General features: G+C 47.8%; 1 protein-coding gene across 3 annotated transcripts in view; it reads right to left on the bottom strand.

The window, feature by feature from the left end:
* SEC16A (SEC16 homolog A, endoplasmic reticulum export factor) overlaps nt 1-27,766 on the bottom strand; it is a 64,427-nt gene that overhangs the window by 5,818 nt on the left and 30,843 nt on the right. For all 3 annotated transcript variants that reach the window (XM_081967057.1, XM_081967058.1, XM_081967059.1), the window contains 16 exons: nt 22,935-23,016; nt 21,761-21,878; nt 16,144-16,255; nt 15,235-15,340; nt 13,134-13,274; nt 12,254-12,367; nt 11,226-11,424; nt 10,077-10,313; nt 9,059-9,135; nt 8,442-8,489; nt 8,069-8,230; nt 7,143-7,220; nt 4,582-4,638; nt 3,891-3,993; nt 2,823-2,960; nt 1,942-2,036 (listed from right to left, as the gene is read on the bottom strand). In XM_081967057.1, coding sequence (XP_081823183.1) covers nt 1,942-2,036; nt 2,823-2,960; nt 3,891-3,993; nt 4,582-4,638; nt 7,143-7,220; nt 8,069-8,230; nt 8,442-8,489; nt 9,059-9,135; nt 10,077-10,313; nt 11,226-11,424; nt 12,254-12,367; nt 13,134-13,274; nt 15,235-15,340; nt 16,144-16,255; nt 21,761-21,878; nt 22,935-23,016 — 1,867 coding nt within the window. The remainder of the gene's footprint in view (nt 1-1,941; nt 2,037-2,822; nt 2,961-3,890; nt 3,994-4,581; nt 4,639-7,142; nt 7,221-8,068; nt 8,231-8,441; nt 8,490-9,058; nt 9,136-10,076; nt 10,314-11,225; nt 11,425-12,253; nt 12,368-13,133; nt 13,275-15,234; nt 15,341-16,143; nt 16,256-21,760; nt 21,879-22,934; nt 23,017-27,766) is intronic.

Genomic DNA, 27,766 nt, shown 5'->3' with positions numbered 1-27,766 from the left:
GTTTCGGAGGCAGAGAGGGGGCCATGGCCATCCGACAGTTATTAGTTGCCTTTGGAGTCAGAGACCAGTGGGGCAGAAGAACAGCTGGAGCCTGTTCCCAGAGAGTTGCTAGATGAAGGGAACAGCTAAGGAACAATGGCCGACTCGGGAGTAAAGCCACAGATGGAGGGTGAATGACCCCTCCCAGAGGGAATAAAGAGGAGCGAAAGGGGAGGGGAGTTTGCAGGAGACAATGAGTTCCATTCATTCGGGTGAAGATCCGTTCCTGTCTTCTTGCAAAGTAATTGCTTGAGTTTGGAAGATATCGGCCTGGCAGCTCTCCAAGCCTGAGAAAGGTCTGCAGTTGTGAAATCTCTCATGAAAAACTGCTGGCCGAGAGAGGAATTCTCTCTAAATAAAAGGGGTTTTATCGGGATGAGGAGTCAGCTTTGTGCTTTTGGGAAGCCCAGGTCAGGACCCCAAGAGAATCCAATTGAAATTATCCACGGCTAAACATTGGCATGAACATTTTATGAAACCCGAAAGTCCTCGTGTTATTGTTAAAGCTCTCCATCACGAGGAGAGGTCAGAGAAGAAAAAATGCAATAATTAACGCCAGGTAGGCCTTGATTTATGACTATTTAACTACGGTGCAAAATTACGACGCCTCGGAAAAAGCGATAAGCCAGCTGCCGTTGCACTTACACCTGCCATACCTGCCCCACCATTGCAATTCAGGCGTTTGGCACCTGGCTCGCATTCTGACAAAAACATCAACTGGGAAAGCTGGATCCGTTTAATAACGGTGGAGAAAATGGCCACAAATCAGGCTCACTTCCATGACGGCTCAGTTTATGACTTCCATGACTTAAAACAGAAGTTCTGCTCCCCGGTGGTCGTGAACCGAGGACTACAGTATAATGTTTCTTCGTATTCACGTACCTTTCACCTGTTTTGCTGTTCTCTCTTCCCTCACACAGGCACAACCCCTGCCCAGCCCACAGTCTTTCACTGGCATCCAAAAAATCAGTTTTTATTTTATTATATAAAACATAAAATAGAAAGAAGGAAGGAAGGGAAGGAAGGGAAGGAAGGGAAGGAAGGAAGGAAGGGAAGGAAGGAAGGAAGAAGGGAAGGGAAGGGAAGGAAGGAAGGAAGGAAGGAAGGAAGGAAGGAAGGAAGGAAGGAAGGAAGGAAGGAAGGAAGGAAGGAAGGAAAGGAAGGAAGGAAGGAAGAAGGGAAGGGAAGGAAGGGAAGGGAAGGGAAGGGAAGGGAAGGAAGGAAGGAAGGGAAGGGAAGGAAGGAAGGAAGGAAGGAAGAAGGGAAGGGAAGGAAGGAAGGGAAGGGAAGAAGGAAGGAAGGAAGGAAGGAAGGAAGGAAGGAAGGAAGGAAGGAAGGAAAGGAAGGAAGGAAGGAAGGAAGGAAGGAAGGAAGGAAGGAAGGAAGGAAGGAAGGAAGGAAGAAGGGAAGGGAAGGGAAGGAAGGAAGGAAGGAAGGAAGGAAGGAAGGAAGGGAAGGGAAGGGAAGGAAGGAAGGAAGGGAAGGAAGGGAAGGAAGAAGGGAAGGGAAGGAAGGGAAGGGAAGGAAGGAAGGGAAGGAAGGAAGGAAGGAAGGAAGGAAGGAAGGAAGGAAGGAAGGAAGGAAGGAAGGAAGGAATAAAATAAAATAGGAAATGAAGGGCAGGAAAGGGAACGGGAAAAGGGGGGTGTGAAATGCAAGGGGAAAGAGAAAAGGGGGCCCTGACTTCCACCTCTTCCTAGAAGAGTACAAGGTACGCACACTCGGCCTTAACTTCTGGCTTTGACACCTTAATATATTTCCATAAGACCAAATAGTTATAGAACTGATGTTACAGAAATAGCCAGGGAGGCGTCTGAGAAGCCCAGCTGCTGCATTCAGGGGGTTCTGGGGCCAAAGGCTCCACATCTGTAAAAGGAAACAACATTGGCCACTCCAACTTACTGGAACTTCTCCCGTTGACTCGGGGTTGGTGTCGTTGCCTGGGGTCACCTGGTCTTCAGCCACTCCACCCTCCAGCGGTGTCTGCTCTTCAGGAACTGTAGGAAGAGGTCACAGGGTTGTTGTTGTTGTTTTTATTTTAAAGAACAAGCTCTCCGTCCCTCCCCTCCATCACGGGTGTCTTGCACAGGGTTTCCCACGGAAAAAAAAGGCCACGCTTGAAATGGGCATTCTCTTCCGTGGTGGGTCTCTGGCTGGCTTTAGGGCAAACTTGTCCTCAGGGTAAAGGCTTCCGAGTTATTCTGAATTACATTCCAAAGTTGTGGAATCAAATCGGTTTTTGACTGCATGTACCCCCACTCCATATGATCCCGTTTCCCCACAGCAATAAATGTGGCAGGCCTAAAGCAAAAGATGCCTGCCAGGCCTGAGACTATAATGCTGATCCGGCCCTCAAAGAAATCCAGCTTGACACCCCTGATCTAAAGAGAATATTTACAATCTAAGCTCTTCGACAAGAGGAGGTCTATCTAATACAGGGGTGTCCAAACTTGGCAACTTTAAGACTTGTGGAGTTCAACTCCCAGAATTCCCCAGAGCTGGCTGGGGAATTCTGGGAGTTGAAGTCCACAAGTCTTAAAGTTGCCAAGTTTGGACACCCCTGATTTAATACTTCCACCCATTCATTCACTCATTCAATCCCAATCTTACAATTTCCTTAGCAAAAGCTGTTCAACTAAATTCAGACAACAGCTTTTCCCCCCTTCCCTATTCTTTGGAAAGGGAAGCAGAAGAAAAAGCCTCCGGGAAGGGAGGCGGGTGAGTGGGCGGGGGGGGGGGGGGGGCTCCGGAGTGCGGCTCTTGCTCACCTGCCTTTGACTCACCTGAGTTGGGCACAAACATGTTGGCAGGGATGGGCATTGGGGCCAAGGGAGCAAACAGGTCAGCTGGAGCTGGAGCAGGAACGGGGGTCTTGGCTTTGCCTGGGTTCAGAATGTCCACGTAGCGAACTTTACTTCCTGCTGTGAAGGGACAAGCAGAGGGGGGGAAAAGCTCATTCCAGAGACCGAGGAAGAGGGGGAGGAAGCACGGCAGGGAACAAGGGGCCAGTTTCATGACCGCCCGTGGACGGCTGCTGTGCCAGACAGGGTGGCCAAGGCTCTCAGGCCGAGAAGCCAGGAAAATGGCTTCTGCTTATCAAAGATTACGGTGGCACAGTGGTTAGAGCGGGGTACTGCAGGCTCCTTCTGCTGCCTGCAATTGGGCAGTTCGAATCTCACCAGGCTCAAGGTTGACTCAGCCTTCCGTCCTTCTGAGGCGGGTAAAACGGGGACCCAGATCATTTGGGGCAAGAGGCTGACTCTGTAAACCTAAGCGGTTTACAAGAGAGGGCTGTAAAGTACTGTGAAGCGGTATATAAGTCTAAGTGCTATTTGCCCTTCCTTCCCTTCATTCTAATTCCTTCTTCCTTCCCCTCTTCCCTTATTTCTCCTTCCTTGCTCTCTTCCCATTTTCCCTTCTTTTTCTTTGTCTTTCCTCTTTCTCCTTCCCTGTCTCTTCTTGCATGCTCAAATGCAAAAGGGGAAACATTTATCCTTTTGCTTTGTTTTTTTAATTTGCTTTGACAGCCCTCTGCCAGCAAAAATGGGGCGTGGGGGAGCCATGCGTGTGGGGGAGGGGAGGGTGCCCCCTTTCTCACTAACAGAGGCAAGGCGGGCCAGTCCTTTGCTATTTCCAGACTGGCTCTGCGGGGCCAGATTTAAGCCCTCTGCGGACTGACCTAATGCACCTCTACTCCTGAAACCTCTTGAGATGCTCTCCAACCAACGCTATCTTCCCTCGCTGCTTGCCATCTGAACAAGCCAGCCAAGGAAGGGAGAGAACAGATAATGGACCCCCTGCCTTCCCCCACCTCTCAGGTCCAGGGTAGGTTTTCCAACTGTATCAGGTACCTGCTCTCCTCGAGAACATGTTGACGGAAGCATTGGGAGCTCCTGTTAATCCAGAGGGGGCAGCCTGAGGAATCACTGTGGGGGGAGGGGGAGGGGGCTTGTTCTAAAGAGAGAGGGAGAGGGGGGGGGGAGGAAAAAAACAGTCAGTGAAATGCAAATCTGACAGCTGACAGCTTTCCCTTTGCTAACACAGTTAATAGAAATAGAGTAACAGAGTTGGAAGGGACCTTGGAGGTCTTCTAATCCAACCCCCTGCTTAGGCAGGAAGCCCTACACCACTTCAGACAAATGGTTATCCAACCTCTTCTTAAAAACCTCCAGAGTTGGAGCATTCACAACTTCTGGAGGCAAGCTGTTCCACTGGTTAATTGTTCTCACTGTCAGTTCAACAATAGTTGTCTGTTATGTTTGGTGTTTGGGACTGCAGGAAACCACGAGACGGCTTTTGCAAGAGCCCCTCAGGCGCGGGAGACGAAGGGAGGGGGAAAACCAAGCAGGCTAGAATGGCAAAGAAAGGAGAAGGCACTCCCAGGAATGCAGCTGCTTTTCCATCCCTTGATGAGGATGAGGATGGTGTGTGTTTGTAGAGCAAGGGACTTGGAGTACGACGTGCGTTGTGCTTGTGGGTGATGCCCTCTCAATTCCCCTTTGATATGTTAATATCCATTCCTGAACTGCCCGCCGCACTCACTTCCTCTTCCGGTTCATCCAGGTTGATCCACCGCTGTTTTTTTTCATCCCAAACAATCTGTAGGTAGATAAAAGAAGCTTTACGAGAGGAGCAGAGATTCAGCCAGCTAAACCTGCACTTGTGTTTTCTATTCAAACACATTTATGATTGTTAGAATAATCAAATGCAAAGGGAAACAGTCTACGTTAGATAACAGAATTCCCCCCCCCCCCAAAAAAAAAACCCCAAACACCTTGCCAAGCAGAAGTAAATATATTATGGAAAACATTCTAGGGACACGTTTTCTAATTTCCCTTGTTTGTTTGTCTATCCTCTCTGCTGACAACCTGGAATAGTTTATGCTTTATAGTGAACCCTGAAGATTATTGCTGTACTGATTTGAGTCCTTTTATCTATTACTTTATTAGTCTCATAACCTTTTTCCTAGAAATCATAAGAGACCCACCAAATATTGGGAAACAGATACAGATTAACAGAGTTGGAAGGGACCTTGTAGGTCGTCTAGTCCAACCCCCTGCCCAAGCAGGAGATCCTACCCCATTTCTGATAAATGGCAGTCCACTGAAAGCTTCTAGTGATGAAGGTCCCGCAACCTCTGGAGGCAACTTCTATTCCACTGGTTAATTGTCCTCACTGTCAGAAAATTCCTCCTTATTTCCAGGCTGAATCTCTCCTTGGTCAGTTTCCATCCATTATTCCTTGTCTGGCCTTCAGGTGCTTTTGAGGGGCTCGAGCCCCTCCTCTCTGGGGAAGCCCCTCAAATATTGGAAGACTCCTATCCTGCCTCCCCTGGTCCTTCTCTTCCCTAGACTATCCAGGCCCAGTTCCTGCAACTGTTCATCGTATGTTTCAGCCTCCAGTCCCCTCATCATCCTGGTTGCTCTTCTCTGCACTTTTTCTAGAGTCTCAACCTCTTTTTTATAGTATGGTGACCAAAACTGGATGCAGTGTCCTAGGTGTGGCCTTACTAAGGCTTTACAGAGTGGTATTAGTACCTCCCTTGATCTTGATTGTATCCCTCTGTTAATGCAGCTTAGGATTGCGTTGGCTTTTTTGGCTGCCACCGCACACTGCTAACTCATATTTAACTGGTTGTCCACTCCACTCCAAGATCCCTCTCACAGTCACTGCTATTAAGCCTGATTTCACTCAGACAACTCCCTGGGGAGCAGAGATCCTGAGGAAAATATGCCTCTATGGTTTCTCCAGTGATGCTATCTTAACTTCGGGGTCAGATCAAGCCAGATCAATACTACGGCATATACATTACTATACTAGATATAGAAGACAGAACTGAAATGGCTGCTTTCTTGTATAAACTAAATCGCAAATAGCTAACTGTTAGTGCCTAAACCAGCCTGTCAGGCCTGCAGCCATCTTTTCTTTTGGATCTTTGGCCTGCCACACTTTCTACTATTCTGCTATGCATTTTCTATGGTGGGAAAATGGGGGCGGGGATTGTAAGGAGTTAGATGCTGTGTAGTCATAACAAAAGTCTTTCTAGAAAGCCAAGGTCATCCTTTGTCTTTGCACCTGACTGGAACTGGATGGGTGGAAGCTGCCAGCATGGCAGTGGGAGATTGGACCATGGGATGGACTTGTGGATGTGGGGGCAAAGCTCTTGAACTTTCAACTGGGTGGGGAAAACCGGGAAGCTTTCAGATTCAGGTTCTCCCAGATGTGCCAACATGGCTCTCTTCATCAATTGGAACTTTGAGCAATATTTTGCCTCGGACTCTGATTTAATTTTGGGAGCTATTTGGAATCCTGACACTCACATTTATATCATATCACAGTTCCCAAATAAGGAGAGCCTTATCTTTAGCTCTATTTAATGCTCTCCCCACAGATGTCCTGGAAGGGAAATATAGGGAAGCCCCTATGACCCCAATGCTGTGAAGTGGTCCTGGTATTGCCAGGTCTACAGGGACATTCAGCAGAGAGTTTATTATCCCTCCTTTATTTAAATTTCCAAGGCACTATGATTTCTTTTACCTGTTAAATAATTAAGAAGAAAATATTTCTCTAAAGATACAAAATTTTGCTACATTCTGTATAAACTGCCCGCACAAATGGTTCCTAATAGGTTCTATTCCACTCATGGGTTCTTTTTATCCACTTAATATTAATTTTAATGTTTTACCTTTTAATGCCCTATGTTCTAATCCCGTAATCGTTTTATTTTTGTTAGTTCTGGTATCAGAAGCCACCAAGGGTTCCTTGACCACGAGATTGGGCTGCATACAAATTTAATAAATAAATGAACTAGTTCTTCTCAAGGATAGTTTTGCATCATGTTTGTCTCTCTGATAGAAACCCCAGTACCAATGTCTACATTTGCCTCTCTGTAGAAGCGTTTTTCTAACTTTCTTTGCCAACCCTGAACATTTTTTCCCCCCTGAGTCTGGAATTGGTGCCATTTGAAATTTTAAAAAGTGTAAAAAGTAAAATTGTGTTTGCTTTCAAAGGTCCCAAGGCCAAATGCTACGGTTGGAAACGGAGCATCAAAAGGAAGAAAATAATGCCCAAGGATGCCAGTGGAGGGTGAACGGTTTCCTTACCGACTTGTTCTTATCATCAGGAAGGTGAGCTTCATTTTTGCTTTTCCCCATTAGCCAACTAAGCCAGTTGCCACCGCTCTGAGGAGGGGAAAAATGCAATTATACTTCCTTTTAATACAATGTATTAAAATGTCTCTCCCGTCCTCCAACCCCGGAAGATCCCAGAGCGATTTATGACTTTAGGTTTGGTGCAAAATGCAACGGTTTTGTGCAGACCTCGGTGTGCAGGAGCTGCATCGGTTGCCAGTTTGCTTCCGGGTGCAATTCAAGATGCTGATTGTCACCTTTAAAGCCCTTCATGGCTTGGGACCAGATTATCTGAGGGTCACATTTACCCGACCGACCAGAGCGGGGGAAATTGTGGGAGATATGCCTGGTGGCACCCAGAAGAAGGGCCTTCTCCATGGTGGCTCCCTCTCTCTCTCTCTCTCTCTCTGGAACATCATCTCCCCCCTCCTCCCCCCGAGATTAGAATGCCCCCCCCCTCTAGCATTTTTACCGGAAGGCATTGAAAACCTGGTTCTGTGAGCAGGCCTGGGGAACCCAGAGCAGGATGGAGCCCATTCAATGGCTCATGTTAGGTGTTGTCATCAGGGTGAGGGGTGGAGGTGGGCTATTGTATTATTTTATTAATTTATTATTTGATCATTTTCTTTTACTTTTTTAATATATGATGTTTTTATAGCCCTGTAAGCCGCCTTGAGTCCCCATGTGAGAATAGGCGGCAATATAAATTTTCTAGTAAATAAATAAGTTTGAAGGAGGAAGTGCTAAACTTGGGGGGGGGGGAAGGAGAGATGGAGGCCTCCAGAAAGTTTCGCCGAGGTTGGCAAAGGCATCGGAGCCAAGCCAGGAAGCGCGGATTCTCTCCGGTGGGAGGCAGCTGAGTGTTTCTGCTTAGCGTTTTAAGCACTTGTGGCTCTCACTTTTGGAGGTGCCAGCTCCTTCTTGCCTTCTTTGGGGGTTTTCTTCCTTTCGGGGATCGAGGGTGGAGGCGGGGAAGGCTGCTTGGAGGCTGAGTTTCGCCTCTCCCGGCCAATCGAATGCACGGAGGACTCCGAGGTGGTCCGAGACCGCCGCCCCAAGGCCTGTTGCGACATAACAACCGAGTTCAGTTTTGGGGAAAGTTTTAAGAAGAGACGTCTTCAATAAAGTTGCAAGAAGGAACAGGAGGAAGGAGGAAACAAGTGCCAACAAGCAATGGAGAACTGAGAAGTGGCAATGGAGAGAGAGAGAGAGGAGAATGGATTTGAGAGAGATGAAGACTTGAGGGGCAGCAAATCAGTTTCAGGGGCATACCATGTGGGCCGAGGACTGGGAGGTCGATCGGGATCGTCGGCCTGGGCCCTGGACGGAAACAAAGTTAGCACACCTGAACAAGCAGCAAAGACCACACCTGAACAGCCGTGGGCAGCAAAAGTCCCACCGGCTCATATCCCAGGAGTGGATTTGTCATGCTGCAAAGAAAAGGGGAGGGGGGGGGGAAAGACAACCAGGAACTCATATGCGGAATCTTCTTTACTTACCAGGTTATTCTGCTCCTGGCCACTGACCTCCAAATGGAAGGGATGCAGGAAGCCCGGCTCCTGGCACACCGGAGCCTCTGGCCTTCACACCCTGAGGCCCTGCCTGTGATGCACATGCCCCAGAGGGAGCCCAGGGCCATCTGCCCCATCGCCACCGCTTGGCAGGCAAAATGTGGCTGACCAAGGGGCCGTGGACTTCTTCTTCTGAAGTGCTCAGAGAAAAAGTCATTCTAGAACCTCTTCACAAATTGGGCCATTCCGGAATGAACGGGCCCAAATTAAGCCAGAGCGCACAAGGCAATCTTGGGAACTTCCCACAGGACCTCGGGCGCAATGTGGCCCGCACAATGAAGGTCACTAATAAAGAGAGAAAAAGAAACTGGCCAATACCATGATCGCCATCTTCCCGTAGAAGTCTTCCTCTCCGGACTTTGGAATTGCCTTCCATACGGGAGGTTCAGCCACCCCTGGGACCATGCAAAAAGAGAAAGAGGGAAGGGCAGGTAAGCTTCGTTCTTCCCAAATGAGGGGGAGAAGAGCCACCTGCCTGTGAGATGAGTGGCTATGATAGACGGGTGAATGAATGAATGAATGAATGAATGGATGGATGGATGAATGAATGGATGGATGAATGAATCCACGTGGGGCCCTAGATCTAAGGCTTGGTGATACCATGTGGGCAGGTCCATCCAAGAGAGGGGTGTCAAACTCAATTTCATTGAGGGATACATCAGGGCTGTGGTTGACATTGGGGGGCCAGGCAGGCGTGGCCAACTGGGCAGGCGTGGCCAGCTTAATGCCCTCACTGAGTGTGGCCGACTGAGTGGGCGTGGCCAGCTTGACACCCCCCCCCCCCAAACTGCTGGATATGTTTCCTCTTCGCATTGGGTAGACTGGGCCGAAGCGATGTGATTTTCCAGGATGGCCCCATGGGCCGGATCCGGCCTGTGGGTCTTCTGTTTGACCCCCTTGCTCTAGGACAGGGGTGTCCAAACTTGGGAACTTTAAGACTTGTGGACTTCAACTCCCAGAATTCCCCAGCCAGCTGGCTGGGGAATTCTGGGAGTTGAAGTCCACAAGTCTTAAAGTTCCCAAGTTTGGACACCCCTGCTCTAGGAGCTACTCCCAGCTAATACCTCTAATTCTCTATCAGAGATGGGACTACAATGAGAGGGAGCCTCCAAGGGCCAACAAAGGCAAGGAGAAATATGGTGAGGCTTCCCTGCTGAATTTCCCAAGGGGGATGGGAACCTAAACGTGCTTTTTAAATGGCAAAAGCCATGACCGGATCCCTTCCCTTCCCCTCTCCTCTCCCTATTGCAATGCCTTAGAAATTCTGCACACAGGCGCTCTAGAGAAGGGAGTTTGCTGGCCGATTCTTCCCCACCCATTCCTTGCCCAGGCGAACCTGCTTCGTGCTGGCTCCCCTCGTGTGGCTGCAGCTCGGGGCCCTGAAGAGGTAGTCCTGCTGGCAGCACCGCTGGCGCCCCGTACATGGGGTTCAGCTCGGCTCCGTAAGGGTTCAGAGAGCCAGGTCCCGGGCCCATCGAGGTGGGTACCCCGGAGTGGAAAGGAACAGCAGCGGCGGGCTCCGGTTGGGAAGGGAGGGTCAGAGCCGCTGAGCCATCCAGGATGGTAGGAGGAGCTAGAGAAAGGATGGAAAGAGAACAGAGTTTGCATCCCATAATAAGCAAGAGTCCAGAATGAGCCTGGCTGCTCCTTTATGGTCTGGCACAGGAGCAGGAGGAGTCTGGAAGGGTTGTGGTCCACCAGCGTCCTGCAGAGCTCACAGCAGACTCGGACAGAGAGGAGGTTGGGGAGGAAGATGGGCCGGTCCTGGAGTCTGGGGAAGGCTCTGATGAGGGCTCTGTGTCGGAGGCAGAGAGGGGGAGAGGGACGCCTGGGAGTTATGTGCTGCCTCCAGAGAGGAACAGGCTCTCCCTGCTTCCAGTGAGCGCATGCACAGAGCTGCCAGAAGGCAAGAACAGTTAAAACAGAAGGGACAACTCGGCAGTAAAGTTTGGAGGTGATTGGCCCCTCCCATAGGACATAAAGGAGAAGCAAAGGCATGTGAGCCTTTGCAGGAAGCCACTTGGTTCATGCTGGTCAGTTTACCTTCTGAAAATACGTTTAGACTCTTTGCTCCGTGTGACCTTATCAACCCGAAGGACTTTGGCAGACTGCTGCAGAACTCTTTACTACTATTTGGAACTCATTACGGGCTGTGAATGAATATAATTCACAACTTTTGAAATAAAAAGGGGGCTTTTGGACTTAATTGTGTGCGTTTTGCTGTATCAGGAAAACGCACACAATTAAGGTCAGAAGAGGAAGGCAGCCAGGGAAGGGCTGCAGGTCAGAGTCCACAGCTGGCCTCAGAGCAGCCGGCATCCTTCATTCACACAGCCGGTTGCTTGGCCCCCATCAAAGGAGCAAGTGGGATGCTTCCCAACACATGGGCAGCCCCTACCTCCCGCAAGGCTGCCTGGCATTTGGTTCCCATGCTTTCCACGTTTTCAGGCCACGAAGGGGAGCCTCCCGCAAGCCATGCACCCACCTGAAGGCATCAAGTGGACGTTCTGCCCGGGCTGGACCATGTTGGGCAGCAGGGAGGCCAACAACGGGTTGTTGGAGCTCACTTCTAGGCCGCCTCCCAGGCTTTCATTCCGACTGGGCTGGTCGTGCTCCGAGCTCGGCGTGCTGGAGGAGTACTGCTGAGGTGTGAATCGCCCTAGGCTGTAGCCGAAGGAGCCGTCCTGCAACAAGATGGGAGGCCAATGGACGCTTTCAGCTAAGACCAGCCAGTCGACGCCACTGCCCCGCCCCAGGCAAAACACACACACACACACACACACGTATATTATTGCAAGGCATTTGGGAATTAAAGTAGGGGATTTGTAGCAGATTTCCTCCACGCCTTCCGCCTGAAACTCTCCCACTTAGAAGCCTTGAAAATCAGTCCAGGGAATTCTCAACTTACGACCATAATTGAGCCCAGAATTTCTGTTGTTAGGTGACAACTTAAGTGAGTTTTGCTCCATTTTACGACCTTTCTTGCCTCCGCGGTTAAGTGACTCCCTGCAGTTGCTAAGTTAGGAACCTGGCTGTTAAGCGAATCTGGCTTCCCCGTGGACTTTGCTTGTCAGTGGGTCGCAACGTGTCCCAGGGACGCTGCGACGGTCATAAATATGAACCGGTCGCCAAGCATCTGAATTTTGACCACATGACCATGGAGATGCTGCAAAGGTTGCAACTGTGAGAAATGGTTGTAAGTCCTTTTTTGTGTGTGCATTTGAATGGTCACTAAATGAACTATTGTTAAGTTGAGGACTATCTGGTAATGGTCTTGTCTGTCAATATCTCCAGGACTGTGCGATTATTAACTAACTTCTGTTATGATTATTGATCTGACCACAGCCAACATTTTAGAGTTAGAGAGGAAACCTTTTTTTTCTCAAGAGACATCCCTCCAAAAGTTTACAAAGAAACCACAGCGGCATCTCTACGCCTCCGAGTTAGACCCGAATGGAGCTGGACCGAACTGCGCCCACCTGCTGCAAACATCCCAAAGGACGTGAAACTCACCTTAATCTGCCCATCTAAGTGTCGGAGATGAATTAGCCAGTTGGGCTCAATAAATAATTCCTGCTCAGGCTTCTCCTTCATCTGAGGGTCAAAGAGCCGCAATTGAGAGGAAATCTGTAAAATGAAGAATGAGGAATTAAAGGCATATCAGTCCTTAGGAAGACCACATCTAGAATTCTGCATCCAGTTTTGGTCACCACACTACAAAAGAGAGGTTGAGACTCTAGAAAGAGTGCAGAGAAGAGCAACCAGGATGATGAGGGGACTGGAGGCTAAAACATACGATGAACCGTTGCAGGAACTGGGCATGGCTGGTCTTGGGAAGAGAAGGACCAGGGGAGACAGGAGAGCAGTCTTCCAATATTGGAGGGGCTGCCCCAGAGAGGAAGGGAAGGGTCAAGCTATTTCCTAAAGCACCCGAAGGCCAGACAAGGAACAATGGATGGAAACTGAACAAGGAGAGATTCAGCCAGGAAATAAGGAGGAATTTTCTGCCAGTGGGAGAATCAACCAGTGGAGCAGAAGTTGTGGGAACTTCATCACTCTCTTCCAAGGAGAGACTGGATTGCCATCTGTCAGAAATGGTGAGGGGTCTCCAGCTTGGGCGTGGGTGGCGTAGGAAGGTTGGACTAGATTACCTACCAGGTCCCTTCCAACTCTGAAAATCTGTCATTGTCTGGGGTCCGAGGAAACGTGACTCTACATATTTGGAGGGCTCGGAGTTAGGGAAGGTTGGGAAAAGGGATGGTACACAGGAAAAATGGGTGCTGTGATCTGAAATAGCTGCCAAGCTCCGGAGTCCCAGAAAAAGGACAGGGCTTCCCCCACCCACCCCTGAAGGTTCAAGCGAGCCATCCGTCCCGCTGGGGTGTTAGCTTACCTGGATCACCTGGCTGATAAGAACCGGCGAATGGCAGCCGGGGTTTGTCAGGATGGCTTTGGAAATGACTTCGCAGTAGTGGAAGGCTTGTGCAATGAGGCCCACCTCAGCCAGCCGGCAAGCATAGAGGAACTTGAATACCTGAGAAGGCAGAGGAGGTTTTGAGAGGCAGGTTAATACAGGCCGAGGACGGGGCCACAACAAAGGCCGGCCTCCATTGCCTTCCGCTTCCATTTCCTTAGCACAGGGGTGTCCAAACGTGGGAACTTTAAGGCTTGTGGACTTCAACTCCCAGAATTCCCCAGCCAGCCATGCTGGCTGGGGAATTCTGGGAGTTGAAGTCCACAAGCCTTAAAGTTCCCAAGTTTGGACACCCCTGCCTTAGCAGGAATTACAGGCAGTCCCCCCACTTACGACAGCTCGTTTAGTGAACATTCAAAGTTACAAATGGGACTATTTTCGACAGTGACGACCTCTCCAGCGTCCCCATGGCCGTGTGATCAAAATTCAGATGCTTGGCAACTGCTTCGTGTTTATGACGGTCGCTGTGTCCCCGAGGTCAAGTGATCCCCTTTGGCGACCTTCTGACCAGCAAGCCAATGGGGGAAACCAGAGTCCCTTAAGGAACGGGTTACTGACTTATTAGCTGCAGGGGTTCACTTAACAACGGTGGCAACAGAGGTGTTTCAAATGGGGAAAAACTCACTTAACGAAGGAACGGTTGGGCTCCATTGTGGTCATAAGTCGAGACTTATGTAACTACATTTACTCCCATGTCCCATAGTTAATCATTTTCCTCTTCTGTCACCCTAAGAATTAAAGATTGTGCAAAAAAAAAACCTGATACGAGGCACTGATATATTATGTAGTTTATTACCGTATTTTTCGGAGTATAAGACGCACCTCCCCCCCAAAAAAGAAGGTGAAAATCTAGGTGCGTCTTATACACTGAATACAGCATTTTTGGCCTACCAAAACTCTGCCCCCTTTGCAAAAATGTCTGTGCAGAGGGTTTGGGAGTTTTGCAAAGTGCTCCTGGGGGCTGGGGAGGGCAAAAACGAGCAAAAAACGGGCTGTTTTTTGCTCATTTTTGCCCCCCCCAACCCCCCAGGAGCACTCTACAAGCCTCCCAAAGCTCTGCATGCCCCCCCCCCCTTTTCCGAAAAACGAGGCCTACAGAGGGTTTGGGAGGCCTGCAGAGTGCAAAAACTTTTTTTTAATTTACCACTTCAAAATCATGGTGCATCTTATAGTCCAAAAAATACGGTACTTTCTTCCCTATACCTTTCACAGCCCCTACCCTACTGATTTATAACCTTTATCCTGGCACCTAGGCAGCTCTGAGATTTTTCTCACCTTTTGGGGAATGTAAAGGGAGGGAGGGGCCATGCGATTTGTATGGCGTTGTATGAAAGCTGGCAGAGGATGGACCCCAAGAAAGTATCTTTATCAGGTTCTCAGAACGGCAGAAATACCTCCACACCTGTGGATTGGCTCAATCCACACTGAACTGAAGTTCCTGCTTCCTTTATCCTACCTTGCCTGAGGGAATTCAGAGTCTGCTTTTCTTTCGTCTTGCTATCACTCCAGTTCAACAAAAGGTTCCTTTTGGAATGCTAAGGCTTCATTTCTTGAATGGGGAGGAGAGGCTCGACCTTACACAGGGCCCATTGATAGATTTGCAAGCAGCCTGCAAAACCACCTTTCATTTCAAGGGACTATGATTGTCTGCAGTCAGCTAAAGATTTTCTGGCCATAGTAATTGATCTTCCCCCTCCCTTGTAGCAAGTAAACAAGTTATATTTGGACAATGTTGTAACTTGTTTCAATGTTATAATAAGGAAAGAAAGAAAGAAAGAAAGAAAGAAAGAAAGAAAGAAAGAAAGAAAGAAAGAAAGAAAGAAAGAAAGAAAGAAAGAAAGAAAGAAAGAAAGAAAGAAAGAAGGAAGGAAGGAAGGAAGGAAGGAAGGAAGGAAGGGAAGGAGGGAGGGAAGGAGGGAGGGAGGGAGGGAGGGAGGAGGGAGGGAGGAAGAAGAAGGCAGGAGGGAGGGGGGAAGGAAGGAAGAAGAGGGAAGAAAGGAAGGAAGGGAGAGATGCAAACCTGGAAGTTGGGCAGGGAGCATGGCTGAGTCCCCAGGGACTGTGCGTACTCGTAGGTCTCTGTCCGCTGAATGGCCTCATTGCTGGCAAACTTCAGAAAAGGCAAGCTAAGGGCGGAAAAAGAGAGAACGGTGCCCTTCTTCAATGGCACATAACAGCTTCTGAAACAACACTGAGAGTCTGTCTGGAGCCGTTGAAAAGAAGGGAGTGGGTTTAGCTTTGCCCCTCAAAGGACTTGGGGGAGGAGGGGGGGAAAGCAAGCAACCCTCCTTCATGAGTTTACAACAGAGGCCCCTGGAGTCCTTTGCTGGAATTCCTAATTAAAACATGAAAGCGCGCCCTGCTGAAGGCTTGGCAAGCCCCAGTGACAGGTATCCCCTGTTCCGTGCCAATCAACAGAGTTGCTTTTGATGTGCCAGCCTCTCTATACAGCAGTGGGAGAGAACGCCCAGAGCTGCACCAAGCCCTCTGCATCCCTGCCACGCAAACAAGACCACGTGGTACAACAGCCTGAGATGCAAATGGAACTGAAGGGCAGCAACGCCTGGCCAAGGTGGCCAACAAGCGCCTGGGCTCCTCTGGAGAAGCAGCGTCCCGGCTCTGTAGCAATAGCCCTTAGACTTATATTCCGCTTCACAGTACTTATCGGCCCTCTCTAAGCGGTTTACAGAGTCAGCCATTTGCCCCCAACAATCTGGCTCCTCCTTTTTCCCACCTCGGAAGGATGGAAGGCTGAGTCAACCTGGAGCCTGGTGAGATCTGAACCGCCGAATTGCAGGGAGGCAGCCGAAGGAGCCTGCAGTACTGCACTCTGACCACTAAGCCACTGAGGCGCTGTAGTGAGAGAGGTGGAAGGAACCAAGGGGGGAGCTCGATCCCGAGGGAGAAAACTGGAAGGGTCCCCACGCACCTGTGGTTTGCACCGATCAGCACCAGCTTGGTGGTCTTCTTGGTGTAGACGCCGAAACTCTCCTGGGCCATCAGGTAGCAGAAGTGGGCAGCATCCAAGAGGCCTTTGGAAGCTGCAACCAAAGACAAACAGGGAATCCTCTTAGGAAGCAGGTCCCCAACTGGGAGCATCCCTGAATCCCACCCCACCCCCTTCTAGGGGTTTACAACCTCAAAGGCTTGATATAGACAGGACGGGAAGGGTAGCAGTAGCCCTTATATACCGCTTCACAGCCCTCTCAACCTCTTGCCCCCCAACAATCTGGCTCCTCATTTTACCCACCTCGGAAGGACGGAAGGCTGAGTCAACCTGGAGCCTGGTGAGATTTAAACTGCCAAAATGCAGGCAGCCGGGAGTCAGCAGAAGGAGCCTGCAGTACTGCACTCTGACCACTGCGCCACCGTGGCTCATATGGTACAGAATGGGTGTTCTCACATCTGCCTTGAGCAAACTGGCTGAGATTTGGCCGTTTCTCAGAAATGCATCAGGAATTTTTCTTACTATTTAGTGTCACCTTCCTTACTTAAAAAAAAAAAGCTTATTCCAGATTTGCTCCCAGATTGTATGATGGGCTTCCTTAGTGTTACTAGTAATAATAATAATAATAATAATAATAATAATAATAATAATAATAATAATAATAATAATAATAATAATAATAATAATAATAATAATAATAATAATAACAACAACTTTTATTTCTAGACCGCACCCTTTCCTAGGCAGGACTCTGGGCGGTGTACAGTCATGTTAAAACCATATAACAAATACATAGACATGAACATAGACATAGACGTGGACGTAGACGGAGGAGGTAAAAAATATACTGTACAATTCTTAGTTAAAATACAAATATTAAAATTTCCTTAAAAATTCCCCAATAAAATGTTTGCCAGGAGGTGGAAGATGGAACTGTCCCATCTTGTGGAAGAAACTGCCTCTTCTGTTTGTTTGTTTGTTTTGTTTTATTTGGATTTATATGCCGCCCTTAGACATTTCCAAAGATCCTTAATATTTAGAATAGGATCGCTTTTCCAATTTCTTAGAATAATTCTTTTAGCAACTCCTCCCTCTGGACCTGGCTGGTAGAACCGTGATGCCCGAAAGACGAGCATATTCCAGAGTTTCCCGATTCAGTGTAACTTTTATATTGGAGAAGGGCGGCATATAAATCCAAATAAAACAAAACAAAAGGACTCAGGGCGGCGTACAACATTAAAAAACATACATCCCAAAAGTTAAAAAAAATAAATAAATCCATATCCAAAAACAAACCGGATTAAAAGACAATACATTTAAAATAAGTTAAAATTAACAGGTCAGGCCGGCTTCTGAACGGTAAATGGTAACTTTTTATACATACATATATAACGTACTATAAATAAGAAGATTTATGGAGAAATCCCTTAAGGTTAACAATATAAAAGTTACACTGAATCGGGAAACTCTGGAATATGCTCGTCTTTCGGGCATCACGGTTCTACCAGCCAGGTCCAGAGGGAGGAGTTGCTAAAAGAATTATTCTAAGAAATTGGAAAAGCGATCCTATTCTAAATATTAAGGATCTTTGGAAATGTCTAAGTTATCTGTTTGTGAAAAGGCAAAGTAACGAGTAAAGAGAATTCAGGGTAACAGAGTTGGAAGAGACCTTGGAAGTCTTCTGGTCCGACCCCTGCCCAAGCAGGGGACCCTATACCCATGATGCAAACCTATGGCACGCGTGCCAGAGGTGGCATGCGGCGGGCAGATTTTTCAGCTGTAACTTTGAATAGTCCCTAAAGGAACTGTTGTAAGTCGAGGACTGCCTGCATATTAAAAAAAAAACCAGAAAAGATTATTCTAAAAAACCTACAAGGGATCCCCTGAGGGCAACCGGCGGGATCCTTGCTAAGCGCATTCTTTGCAGCCCCACCGAAATTACCTCAAGGCCTGGCTCTGCCCTCCTGAAAGACCCCCCCCCCTTTGCCTTTTAAGCCAGGGCTCTACAACCCTGCCCACTTCAAGACTTGTGGACTTCAACTCCCAGAATTCCTCAGCTAGCAAAGCTGCCACCCTTGCCCACTTTAAGGCTTGTGGACTTCTCCCCCCAGCACGGCTTTCCAAAATGTTCAAAAATCTGGCCCCAAACTGTTGGAAGGGTAAAAAAACACCAGGCACTTTCTATCATATGTGGTGGACGTGCAATGAGGCAAAAAAAATATTGGAAAATGATCCAATCATGGTTAGAACAAATGGTGGGAGAACAAATTATGTTTAAACCAGAAACCTTTATCCTAGGAATAATACCGGAGGGGTTTAAGAAAGATACACTTTATCTAATTATACATATACTGACTGCAGTGCTCATAACCTATGCACAGTATTGGAAAAAAGAAAATACACCATCAGAGCTAGATATAATCAGAAAAGTGTTGGCCTGTGCAGAAGCAGATAGGCTCACTCTTGAACTTAAAAATAAAGGGGAATCAGAATATTTTGAGGTATGGAACAAATTTTATGATTGGTATAAGACAAGATGACAAGACTGGAACAAATGTATATATTGTGATTGGACAGAAGGATAGACAATGTATTAAGTAGATTAATTGTTAATGGTTGAAACTAGCTGTATACAATGTGAATGTATGGTCACTCCGACTCCCAGAATTCCTCAGCCAGCAAAGCTGCCACCCTTGGCCACTTTAAGACTTGTGGACTTTGCTGGTTGAGGAATTCTGGGGGTTGAAGTCCACAAGTCTTAAAGTGGCCAAGGGTGGCAGCTTTGCTGGCTGAGGAATTCTGGGAGTCGGAGGCCAAGGTTAGAGACCCTGTTTTAAGTCATATTTAACGTCACATTTTAAGTACCCCTGCCCCAACTTTAAATGTTTATATTCAGTTTTTGTATTTTAACTTTTATTTGTACAAAGCCCAGAATGCCTCTATGAAGGAGTTGGTGATGGCTAAACATGAGTGTCAATCTATATACACATACATACATACATAGATACACACACAAATGGCTCTGTGTGTGTGTGTGTATGTGTGTGTGTGTGTGTACAAGTTCCAGCAGAACTCTGGAACGCCTCAAGCAATTTCAACCAAACTTCGTCCACAGATGATGTACCCTCTGGAAACAAATACTGTGGGGGGGGGGGGAGAGACACCAGTAATACCCCTCGGGATGTGTGTTCTGTTAAGATACAGCCTGTTGTGCCTTAAAACGGCTTCTACTGTACTGCCTTAAAATGGTTTCTACTGTGCAGCGATATGGAGTTGCCATGGTAACGGCTTCACAGTACTCCATAAGGGGCTCCCTCTGGTAATGGGGGGGGGGGGAATCCAACATTAGAAATTATATTTGGTCTGGACATTTTCCCCCTATAAATACCGACGCAACGTTGGGTAATCAGCTAGTAAATAAATAAAAATTGTTCACTTGCTGGGATTCCCGTCACTAACCCTTACAAAGAAGATCCAGCTTGCTGGGGCCACAAGATCCTGATGCAACCAGAGAGACGGGGCTGACGTCGCGATGATACGACGTGTAATCTTGTAGCTCCAAGATCGCCGTCGATATCTCTGCCGCTGGACGGTCCTTTTGGACCTAAACCGTCCCGCAGAGATGGTGATAGAGAAGGGGCACATCCTGCTGATCCCAGGGACATGGCAAAATCCCTGGTAGATCCAGGAGAAGCCCTTTTTTCCGGCGACAGAGAAGCAGCCATTAAAGCTGCTGAAAGTTGGGACTGCTCCAGAATGGAAGGGAAGCGGGAGAGAAAGTGTGTCGAATAGGTGAGATAAATTTTATTATTAGAGAACACCCAAAAAGCTCAAAAGTAAAGTTAAAATTGAAGACAGAAGAGGTTAAGTGGCGAGATTAAGCCTGAGTCAAACTTAGTGTGTTATTTTTCTTTAATCTTTTTATTGATGGAATTTTTCCAAATGCTTATTTTTTAAACTGCTGGGGGTTTTTCTTCTATTTCTCTTTTTTCATTAAGACTTTCTTTCTTTTTCTTTTTTCAATGCTCTATTGCATTTTCTTTTTAAGATTTTTTTCCCCCCTTAAGTTTGGAATATAAAGAGGAAAGTAAAAGCAGAGGAAAAGAAGTAACACTGCCACTTAGAGGCTTGGAGGCTTGGAAACATTGTTTTTCTTCTTTCCCTTTGAGCGTTTGATCTACATTTCAAGGTCTCTGAGCTTGTTTTTGAAAATGATAGCGGGAAGAGCACGGATTGTTTATACAGGTGCTCCTTTGGGGTACTATCAGTAGCTGCACTGGAGTGAAAAGAAAGCTTGACTGGAAAGAGAGAAGATTGCAGTGAACTTGTTTGAAACTTAATAAAAAAGCCTTGGATTTTATATAGTGACAGTGATTACTATCTGGAGGAAAAGACCAATGCAGATGATATTCCAACATGAAAAAGAAAAGGAAGTGACTTTGCAGATGATTATGGAAGAAATTCAAAAAATACAAGTAAGAACAGAGGTCATTGAAAAGAGAATGGAGAATATTGAACAAAGAACAGGAAAAATAGATGGAAAAATTGAGAATATTTACCAAGCGATGATGGAAAATGAGGACAGATTTCAAAAAATTGAAGAAAAAGGTGAACAAAGAGATAATAACATTGGAGATATTGACAGCAGATTGAGCGTTGTTGAAAAAGACAAGAGTGGAATATTGGAATGGGAGAGCGACAGATCAGAATTTTATCTCAGATTCCAGAATATAGAAGAAGAAAAGTGAGAAAATTTAGTAGAATTAATGATAGAAATTCTGGCAGAAGCATCTGTGATAACCAAAGGAAAGTTGATGGAAGGAACAGACAAGGAGTTCCGATTCTTTACAAGCTATGCAGAGAAAAACAAGGTGCCAAGAGAAGTCCATATAAGATCTACCAAGAAAACAATTAGAACACAAATGCTACAAATGGCAAGAGATATAAGATTGTATTAATATTGGATGGATAAAGGATGATGTAATGGAATGCATAATAAAAATAATTTAAATTTAATTAAACTTAGAATATTATGCATAAAATGAAGTGATAATAGTTATAGTCATATAAATGATTAACAATGATAACAATGTATATATATACTAGATTGATAATATGAAATTTTATATAAATTATAAGTGAGGACTATGGAGAGGATACATAAAAATTTTGTAACCAAAGATAAACAATTTTATACAGAATAAAATAGAAAGATGTAATATTATTGGATGGTTTTGGGATGATGTGATGAAATGCCATAATATAAATTTATTCTAAACTTAGAATATCTCACATAAAAGGAAGTAATAATGGTTGCAGTCAAATAAATGTTTAATAACGATAATAATTGTATGCATATATATTAGATTGATAATATGAGATTCTATGTAAATTGTAAGCGAAGACTGCGGTGAGGGAGCAGAAAAAATCTGTAACCAATCGACACACGGTAGGTAACTGGAGGACGGTTTTTATGTTTTATGTCTGTTTATATTTGTTTGTTTAAAAATAAAAAAATAAAAAAAGATCCTGATGCAACCACTCCCCCCGCTCCAGATTCACTGTCCCCCCTCCACACCCTTTGCCCTGGCAGGATTACCCAGCGTGTCCCCCATGGTGACAATCGTCCTTGACTCGACGTCTGTGTTATTGGTCAGGTTGGACAGAACCATTGCCAGGTGAGGTCTCCAGTCCCCCCACTTCTCATCTCCACAGCACTGAAAGAAAAGAGGGGGAGAAGCCCATTCTGTGTGAGCCACGGAAAGATGAGAGGAGGCAGCAAATTTGCAAAGCCCCCAAGGGCATCACATTGGCATAGAGTGGGCACAAAGGATATGCATCCCAACCAGGATGAGCACAGAAGAGCTGAAGCGATCTATAGAAATACCGTATTTTCCTGTTTATAAGACAATACTTTTTCTTTAAAATGTTGACCTAAAAATGTAGGGGCATCTTAAAGACCCGGGGGTGGAGGGTGGAAGTGAGGAGAACCGTGTGATGTGGCCTGTTGGCCGGTGGCCCCACCAGCAGCCGAATGAGAGGAAGAGGAGGAGGTGTGGTGTTCAGAATCAGCATCAAGGCAACCTGAGAGCTCCGAGGGGGAAGAGGGAATGGGGCTGTCAGAGGGAGGGAGGGAGGGAGAGAGGGGGGGCAGAGTCTGGGCCATCTGTCAGCCCTCAAATGAAGAGTCAACAGCCCCCAGGTCTGGAAGTGATTGATGAAGAGGAGGAGGAATATTTGGGTCCGGTGCCTGTGCACCAATGCGCAGAAGGCAGAGGAGAGGAGAGGAGAGGAAATCTATGGGCCGGTTCTTGGGAAGGAAGAGCCACCACTGCTAGTGAAGTCTCTGGGGACAAAAGACAGGGGCCGGAGATGAATAGGTGTGGCAGGTAAATATTCATCTCCCTGCCAGACAGACTCGTTGGCCTGCGGTGTGAGAGAAACTTTTTGCCGGGGCTCTGCTAATAAAGGAATCTTTGAGTTAACTTCAGAGGCTTTGTCGTGTTTGGGGAGCTGGGTCACAGAACACCACGGTTGCGAGACTAATTCTGCAAAAATAAATGTCTTCTATTTAATGTTTAAAATATCGATTTCTGAATTTTGGTTAAGAAAAGTGGGAGGGGCATCCTATACATGGGGGCATCTTATAGACAGAAAAATACGGTACTTGTCTCCGAATATTGAGGCCATCGGTCCCAAAATTCCCTGGAAGTATGGAAGCTGTAATCCCGACCCTTGGAAGCTACGGGGTGGGCTCAACTCTTGGCACTTACGGTCGAGGCTGCGGGCATCCTGCCAGACATCAGCTGGTAAACAGTCTGTAGAGGGTCGTTTATCGGGAGACTGTTGGCGAATCTAGAAAGAAGAGAGTACTACTAAGTCTACGTATAATATGTTCACCTGTCTTCAAGATTCGTGACCAATCTATGGGGATTCTCAGTCATCCAGGTCATGGTTGTCCCAAAGGGGCTTTTTCCAAGAGGCAAGTGGACTTTTTGGTTTTCTTCAAAGAGGTTTCCCTTCTCATCCTGGGCATGGCTAGTCCAGTAAATAGAAGGACCAGGGGAGACGTGAGAGCAGTCTTCTAATACTTGAGGGGCTGCCACAGAGAGGAGGGGGTCAAGCACCCGAAGGCCAGACAAGGAATGGATGGAAACTGACCAAGGAGAGATTCAATCTGGAAATAAGGAGGAATTTTCTGACAGTGAGAACAATCCACCCGTGGAACAGAAGTTGCCTTCAGAAGTTGTGGGAGCTTCATCACTGGAAGCTTCCAAAAAGAGACTGGACTACCATCTGGCAGAAATGGCGTAGGGTCTCCTGCTTGAGTGGGGGGTTGGGGTTGGACCAGATGACCTACAAGGTCCCTTCCAACTCTATTCATCTATGAATCTGATGACCACAGTGTCTCCATCCTGAAAGAAAACACCTCTCAGCATCTGCAACAGGCTGATGGACAAGCTAACCAGGTGACTAATCTCTCTACAGGTAGTCCTCGCCTTACAACCGCAAGGTCCCTTCCAACTCTATTATGATTTATTGATTGAATGTAGAAATAAGGAGGAATTTTCTGACAGTGAGAACAATCCACCCGTGGAACAGAAGTTGCCTTCAGAAGTTGTGGGAGCTTCATCCCTGGAGGCTTCCAAGAAGAGACTGGGCTGCCATCTGTCAGAAATGGTGGAGGGTCTCCTGATTTATTATTTGGGGGGGGGGGTTTGGACCGGATGACCCACAAGCAGTGGTGAAATTCAGGATTTTTTACTGCAGGTTCTGTGGGCATGGCAGGGGAAGGATACTGCAAAATCCCCATTCCCTCCCCACTCCAGGGGCCAGCCAGAGGTGGTATTTGCTGGTTCTCCAAATAAAATTTCTGCTACCGGTTCTCCAGAACCTGCTGAATTTCTCCCCTGCCTACAAGGTCCCTTCCAATTCTGTTAATCTGTTAGATCATCCAAGAAGTTTCTTCAGCTCTGCAAAATGTTTTAAACTGCTAAGACTGCTGTAGAAGCTTCTCAGATGAGAAATGAAACGTCATCAAAGAAAAACCAGAAAGTCCAGTTGCCTCTTGAAGAAAAAGCACCTTTGGGATAATGGACCCAACAATATTAGTGAAACAGAACAAAATTTCAAGTTTCAAAACTCTCTGGTAACAGGCTGTTACTGTAATCCACTCCTACAAAAATTTATCTGGCATCTTATCTATCCCAAATCATCCCAAGAGTTATAAATAAATTGTCTTGGGTCAAATATTCATGTTTCTTTCTAAATATCATTTCTCTTCCATTGTTGCTTAATTAAATATAGTAAATTCAGTCTTTTCAAATTTTTGGGAGGACTCGTTTTGCAGGGGGTGGGAACTAATGTTGTAGCAATATATTCATCAGTATGCAACCAGAGGGGATAATATGTGTAAATGTCTTTTTTTTTTTAATGCAACTTTTTAATGTTTTGTTTCGTGTGGTTTTTTTTTTTTCCATTTGTCCTTTTGGATTTATTTATTTTTTTACTTATATATGTTTTATTTTAACTGTGTATTGAATGAAATAAAGACAGGTTGAAAAAGAAAAAGAAGAGAGTACAAAGATCAGCAATCAACCTTCCAAGGAGGAAAACTGCCTTGATTCCTCCTTGGAGAGACAATGCAAGGCCCAAAGCCAGGAAAGAGGTTGTTGCATTGGCCTCCTGATCAGATCTCACCCAAAGATCTTCTATAGAGCAGAACAGAGCAGAATAGAAACTAGCTAGAAGGGACTCTGAAGGTCTTCTAGTCCAGCCCCTTGCTCAAGCAGGAGAACCTATACCATCTCAGACAAGAGACTGCCTAGTCCCTTCTTAAGAACCTCCAGTGATGGAGCTCCCACAACATCAACAGCACTCTGACTTTGTCATAGCTTTTTACCATTACCTATTCGAGGTCGGATTTGCTCCAGCTGCGGGAGTCCCCCCTCTCGCAGGCATGGCCCTTTGCCCCCTCCGGGGCCCACCTTGATGACGGGTTTGTGAACCCAGAGAGGTGGAGGAAGCGCAAACTTAGGGGGTTTTTAATGAAATGTTTTCTATCCTTTTTAGGGGGCTCCAGGGTGGGTCAGATCAGGAGCGATGTGAGAGCTGGGCCTCCAGGTGTGGTTGTGAGCAGAAGGAGCGGAAGGGAGGAGGAGGGGGAGGATATCATTCCTATACAGGGCTCTTTAATTCCAACGGTCGCAGGGAGGGGCAGATACGAGGACAGATTAAGAACTTATAGTCGGTTGGGAGACCGTGGTTGCTGGTTACACCCGGTCGCTTGTACCAATCCCCGCGGTCTAGGTGGTCAAGAGTTACAGACCCAGGGCCTGAGGCTGTTGTTATGCAATGCGAGGTCCGTTGTTAACAAGCCCCCCCTCATTCACGATCTAATTTTAGAGGGGGAGCCGGACCTCGTGGGAATAACGGAGACCTGGTTGGGCCACGAGGGAGGTCTTCCCCTCGTGGAAATGTGCCCACCAGGCTACAGAGCATTTCACCAGCCCCGGGCCCAGGGAAGGGGCGGTGGGGTGGCAGTAATTATTCGGGAGGACTTAGAGCCGAGGGAGTCTACTGCGCCACAGATGTCCGGATGTGAATCCCTTGTTATGAAATGGGGCCCTGGGAGACAGTTGGGCCTGCTGATAGTATACCTGGCTCCTCGCTATACATCAGCGGCCCTGCCTGAACTCCTCGAGCTGATCGCATCGGTGGCGGTTGAGACCCCCAAACTTTTATTGATGGGGGATTTTAACCTGCCATCGATGGGAGAAGCATCAGAGGGGGTTCGGGAGTTCATGGCTTCCATGACAGCCATGGACCTGACTCAAATGATTCAGGGCCCGACACACGAGGGAGGACACACTCTGGACCTCGTTTTTGTCTCTGGCCAGTGGTTGAGTGATCTGGGAGGAGGGGACTTAACCATCACTCCCCTGTCATGGTCAGATCACTCACTCCTTCGCCTTGACTTCCCTGGTGCTACCTCCCGCTGCGGGGAGGCGGAACCGGAAAGCACTAGATGGTTCCGCCCCAGGCGCCTGATGGAACCAGATAGGTTCCAGACGGAGCTTGGGCCACCTCCTGTAACCTTGACCCGCCCCCGGATAGAGGACCTGGTGGTCGCGTGGAATAATGCGACTACCGGGGCCTTGAACCGGGTGGCGCCTTTGCGGCCTCTCCGGCGGCAACGATCCACCCTGGCCCCTTGGTTTACCGAGGAGCTGAGGGTGATGAAATGCCGCAAGAGACGTCTAGAGAGTCGTTGGAGATCCTCTCGTTCCGAACTTGATCGAACACAGGCACGAGCCCATTTAAGGACGTACCTTGTGGCATTGAGAGCGGCCAAACGCCAATATTGTGCCACTCTCATTGCATCCGCGGAGAACTGCCCTGCCGCCCTGTTTCGGGTGTCCCGCTCCCTCTTGTTTCAGAGGCCGCGGGAGGCCCCTCTACAGGGCAGAGCAGAGGAATTTGGGAAATATCTGCAGGATAAAATCGCTCAAATCCGGAAGGATTGGGTCCCTGTCAGTGGTCCAATGGAGACGCCCATGGCGAGTCTTGAGGAATCGACCTGGGAGGAGTTTGACTTGGTTGCCATCGAGGATTTGGACAGAATGCGTGGATGACTGCGACCCACCACATGTTTATTGGACCCGTGCCCCTCCTGGCTTGTACTGGCATCCTGGGAGGTTACACGAGACTGGCTCCTGGACCTAGTGAACGCTTCGCTGAGCGAGGGGTCTCTCCCGGCCGCCTTGAAAGAGGCGGTGGTGAGACCCTTGCTCAAGAAGCCTTCCCTGGATCCTTTGGAGCTGGCCAATTATCGTCCTGTCTCCAACCTTCCCTTTTTGGCGAAGGTTGTAGAGAGTGTGGTGGCCTACCAGTTTCCACGGCATCTGGAGGAAAATGATTATCTAGACCCGCGCCAGTCCGGCTTCCGCCCCGGTCACAGCACGGAGACGGCCTTGGTCGCGTTGGTGGATGATCTCTGGAGGGCCAGAGATAGAGGTTGTTCCTCTATCCTGGTCCTATTAGACCTCTCGGCGGCTTTTGATACCATCGACCATGGTATCCTGCTGCGCCGGCTGGAGGGGTTGGGGGTCCGGGGCACCATTTTGCGGTGGTTCGGCTCCTACCTTTCTGGCCGGACGCAGCGTGTGTTGGCAGGGGAGGAGAGGTCGACCCTACGCCCCCTTACTTGTGGGGTGCCACAGGGGTCGGTCCTCTCGCCACTCCTGTTCAACACATATATGAAGCTGCTGGGTGAGATCATCCGTGGTTTCGGGGTGGGATACCATCTGTACGCTGATGATACTCAGCTGTACTTTTCCACCCCGAACCACCCCAACGAGGCCATCGAAGTGATGTCCCGGTGTGTGGAAGCCGTACGGATCTGGATGGATGACAACCAACTCAAACTCAACCCCTCCAAGACGGAGTGGCTGTGGGTACCGGCTCCCCGGTTCAGCCAATTAATTCCATCATTGGCCATCGGGGGCATTCAAATTGCCCCCGTGGAGCGGGCGCGCAATTTGGGCGTCCTCCTGGATGCCCGGCTGTCCATGGATGACCATGTGACAGCCGTGGCAAGGGGGGT

The sequence above is a fragment of the Natrix helvetica genome (assembly GCF_964273705.1).
Source record: "Natrix helvetica genome assembly, chromosome: 15".
Taxonomy (NCBI): Eukaryota; Metazoa; Chordata; class Lepidosauria; order Squamata; family Natricidae; genus Natrix; species Natrix helvetica.
This window is presented reverse-complemented; position numbering and strand designations above follow the sequence as displayed.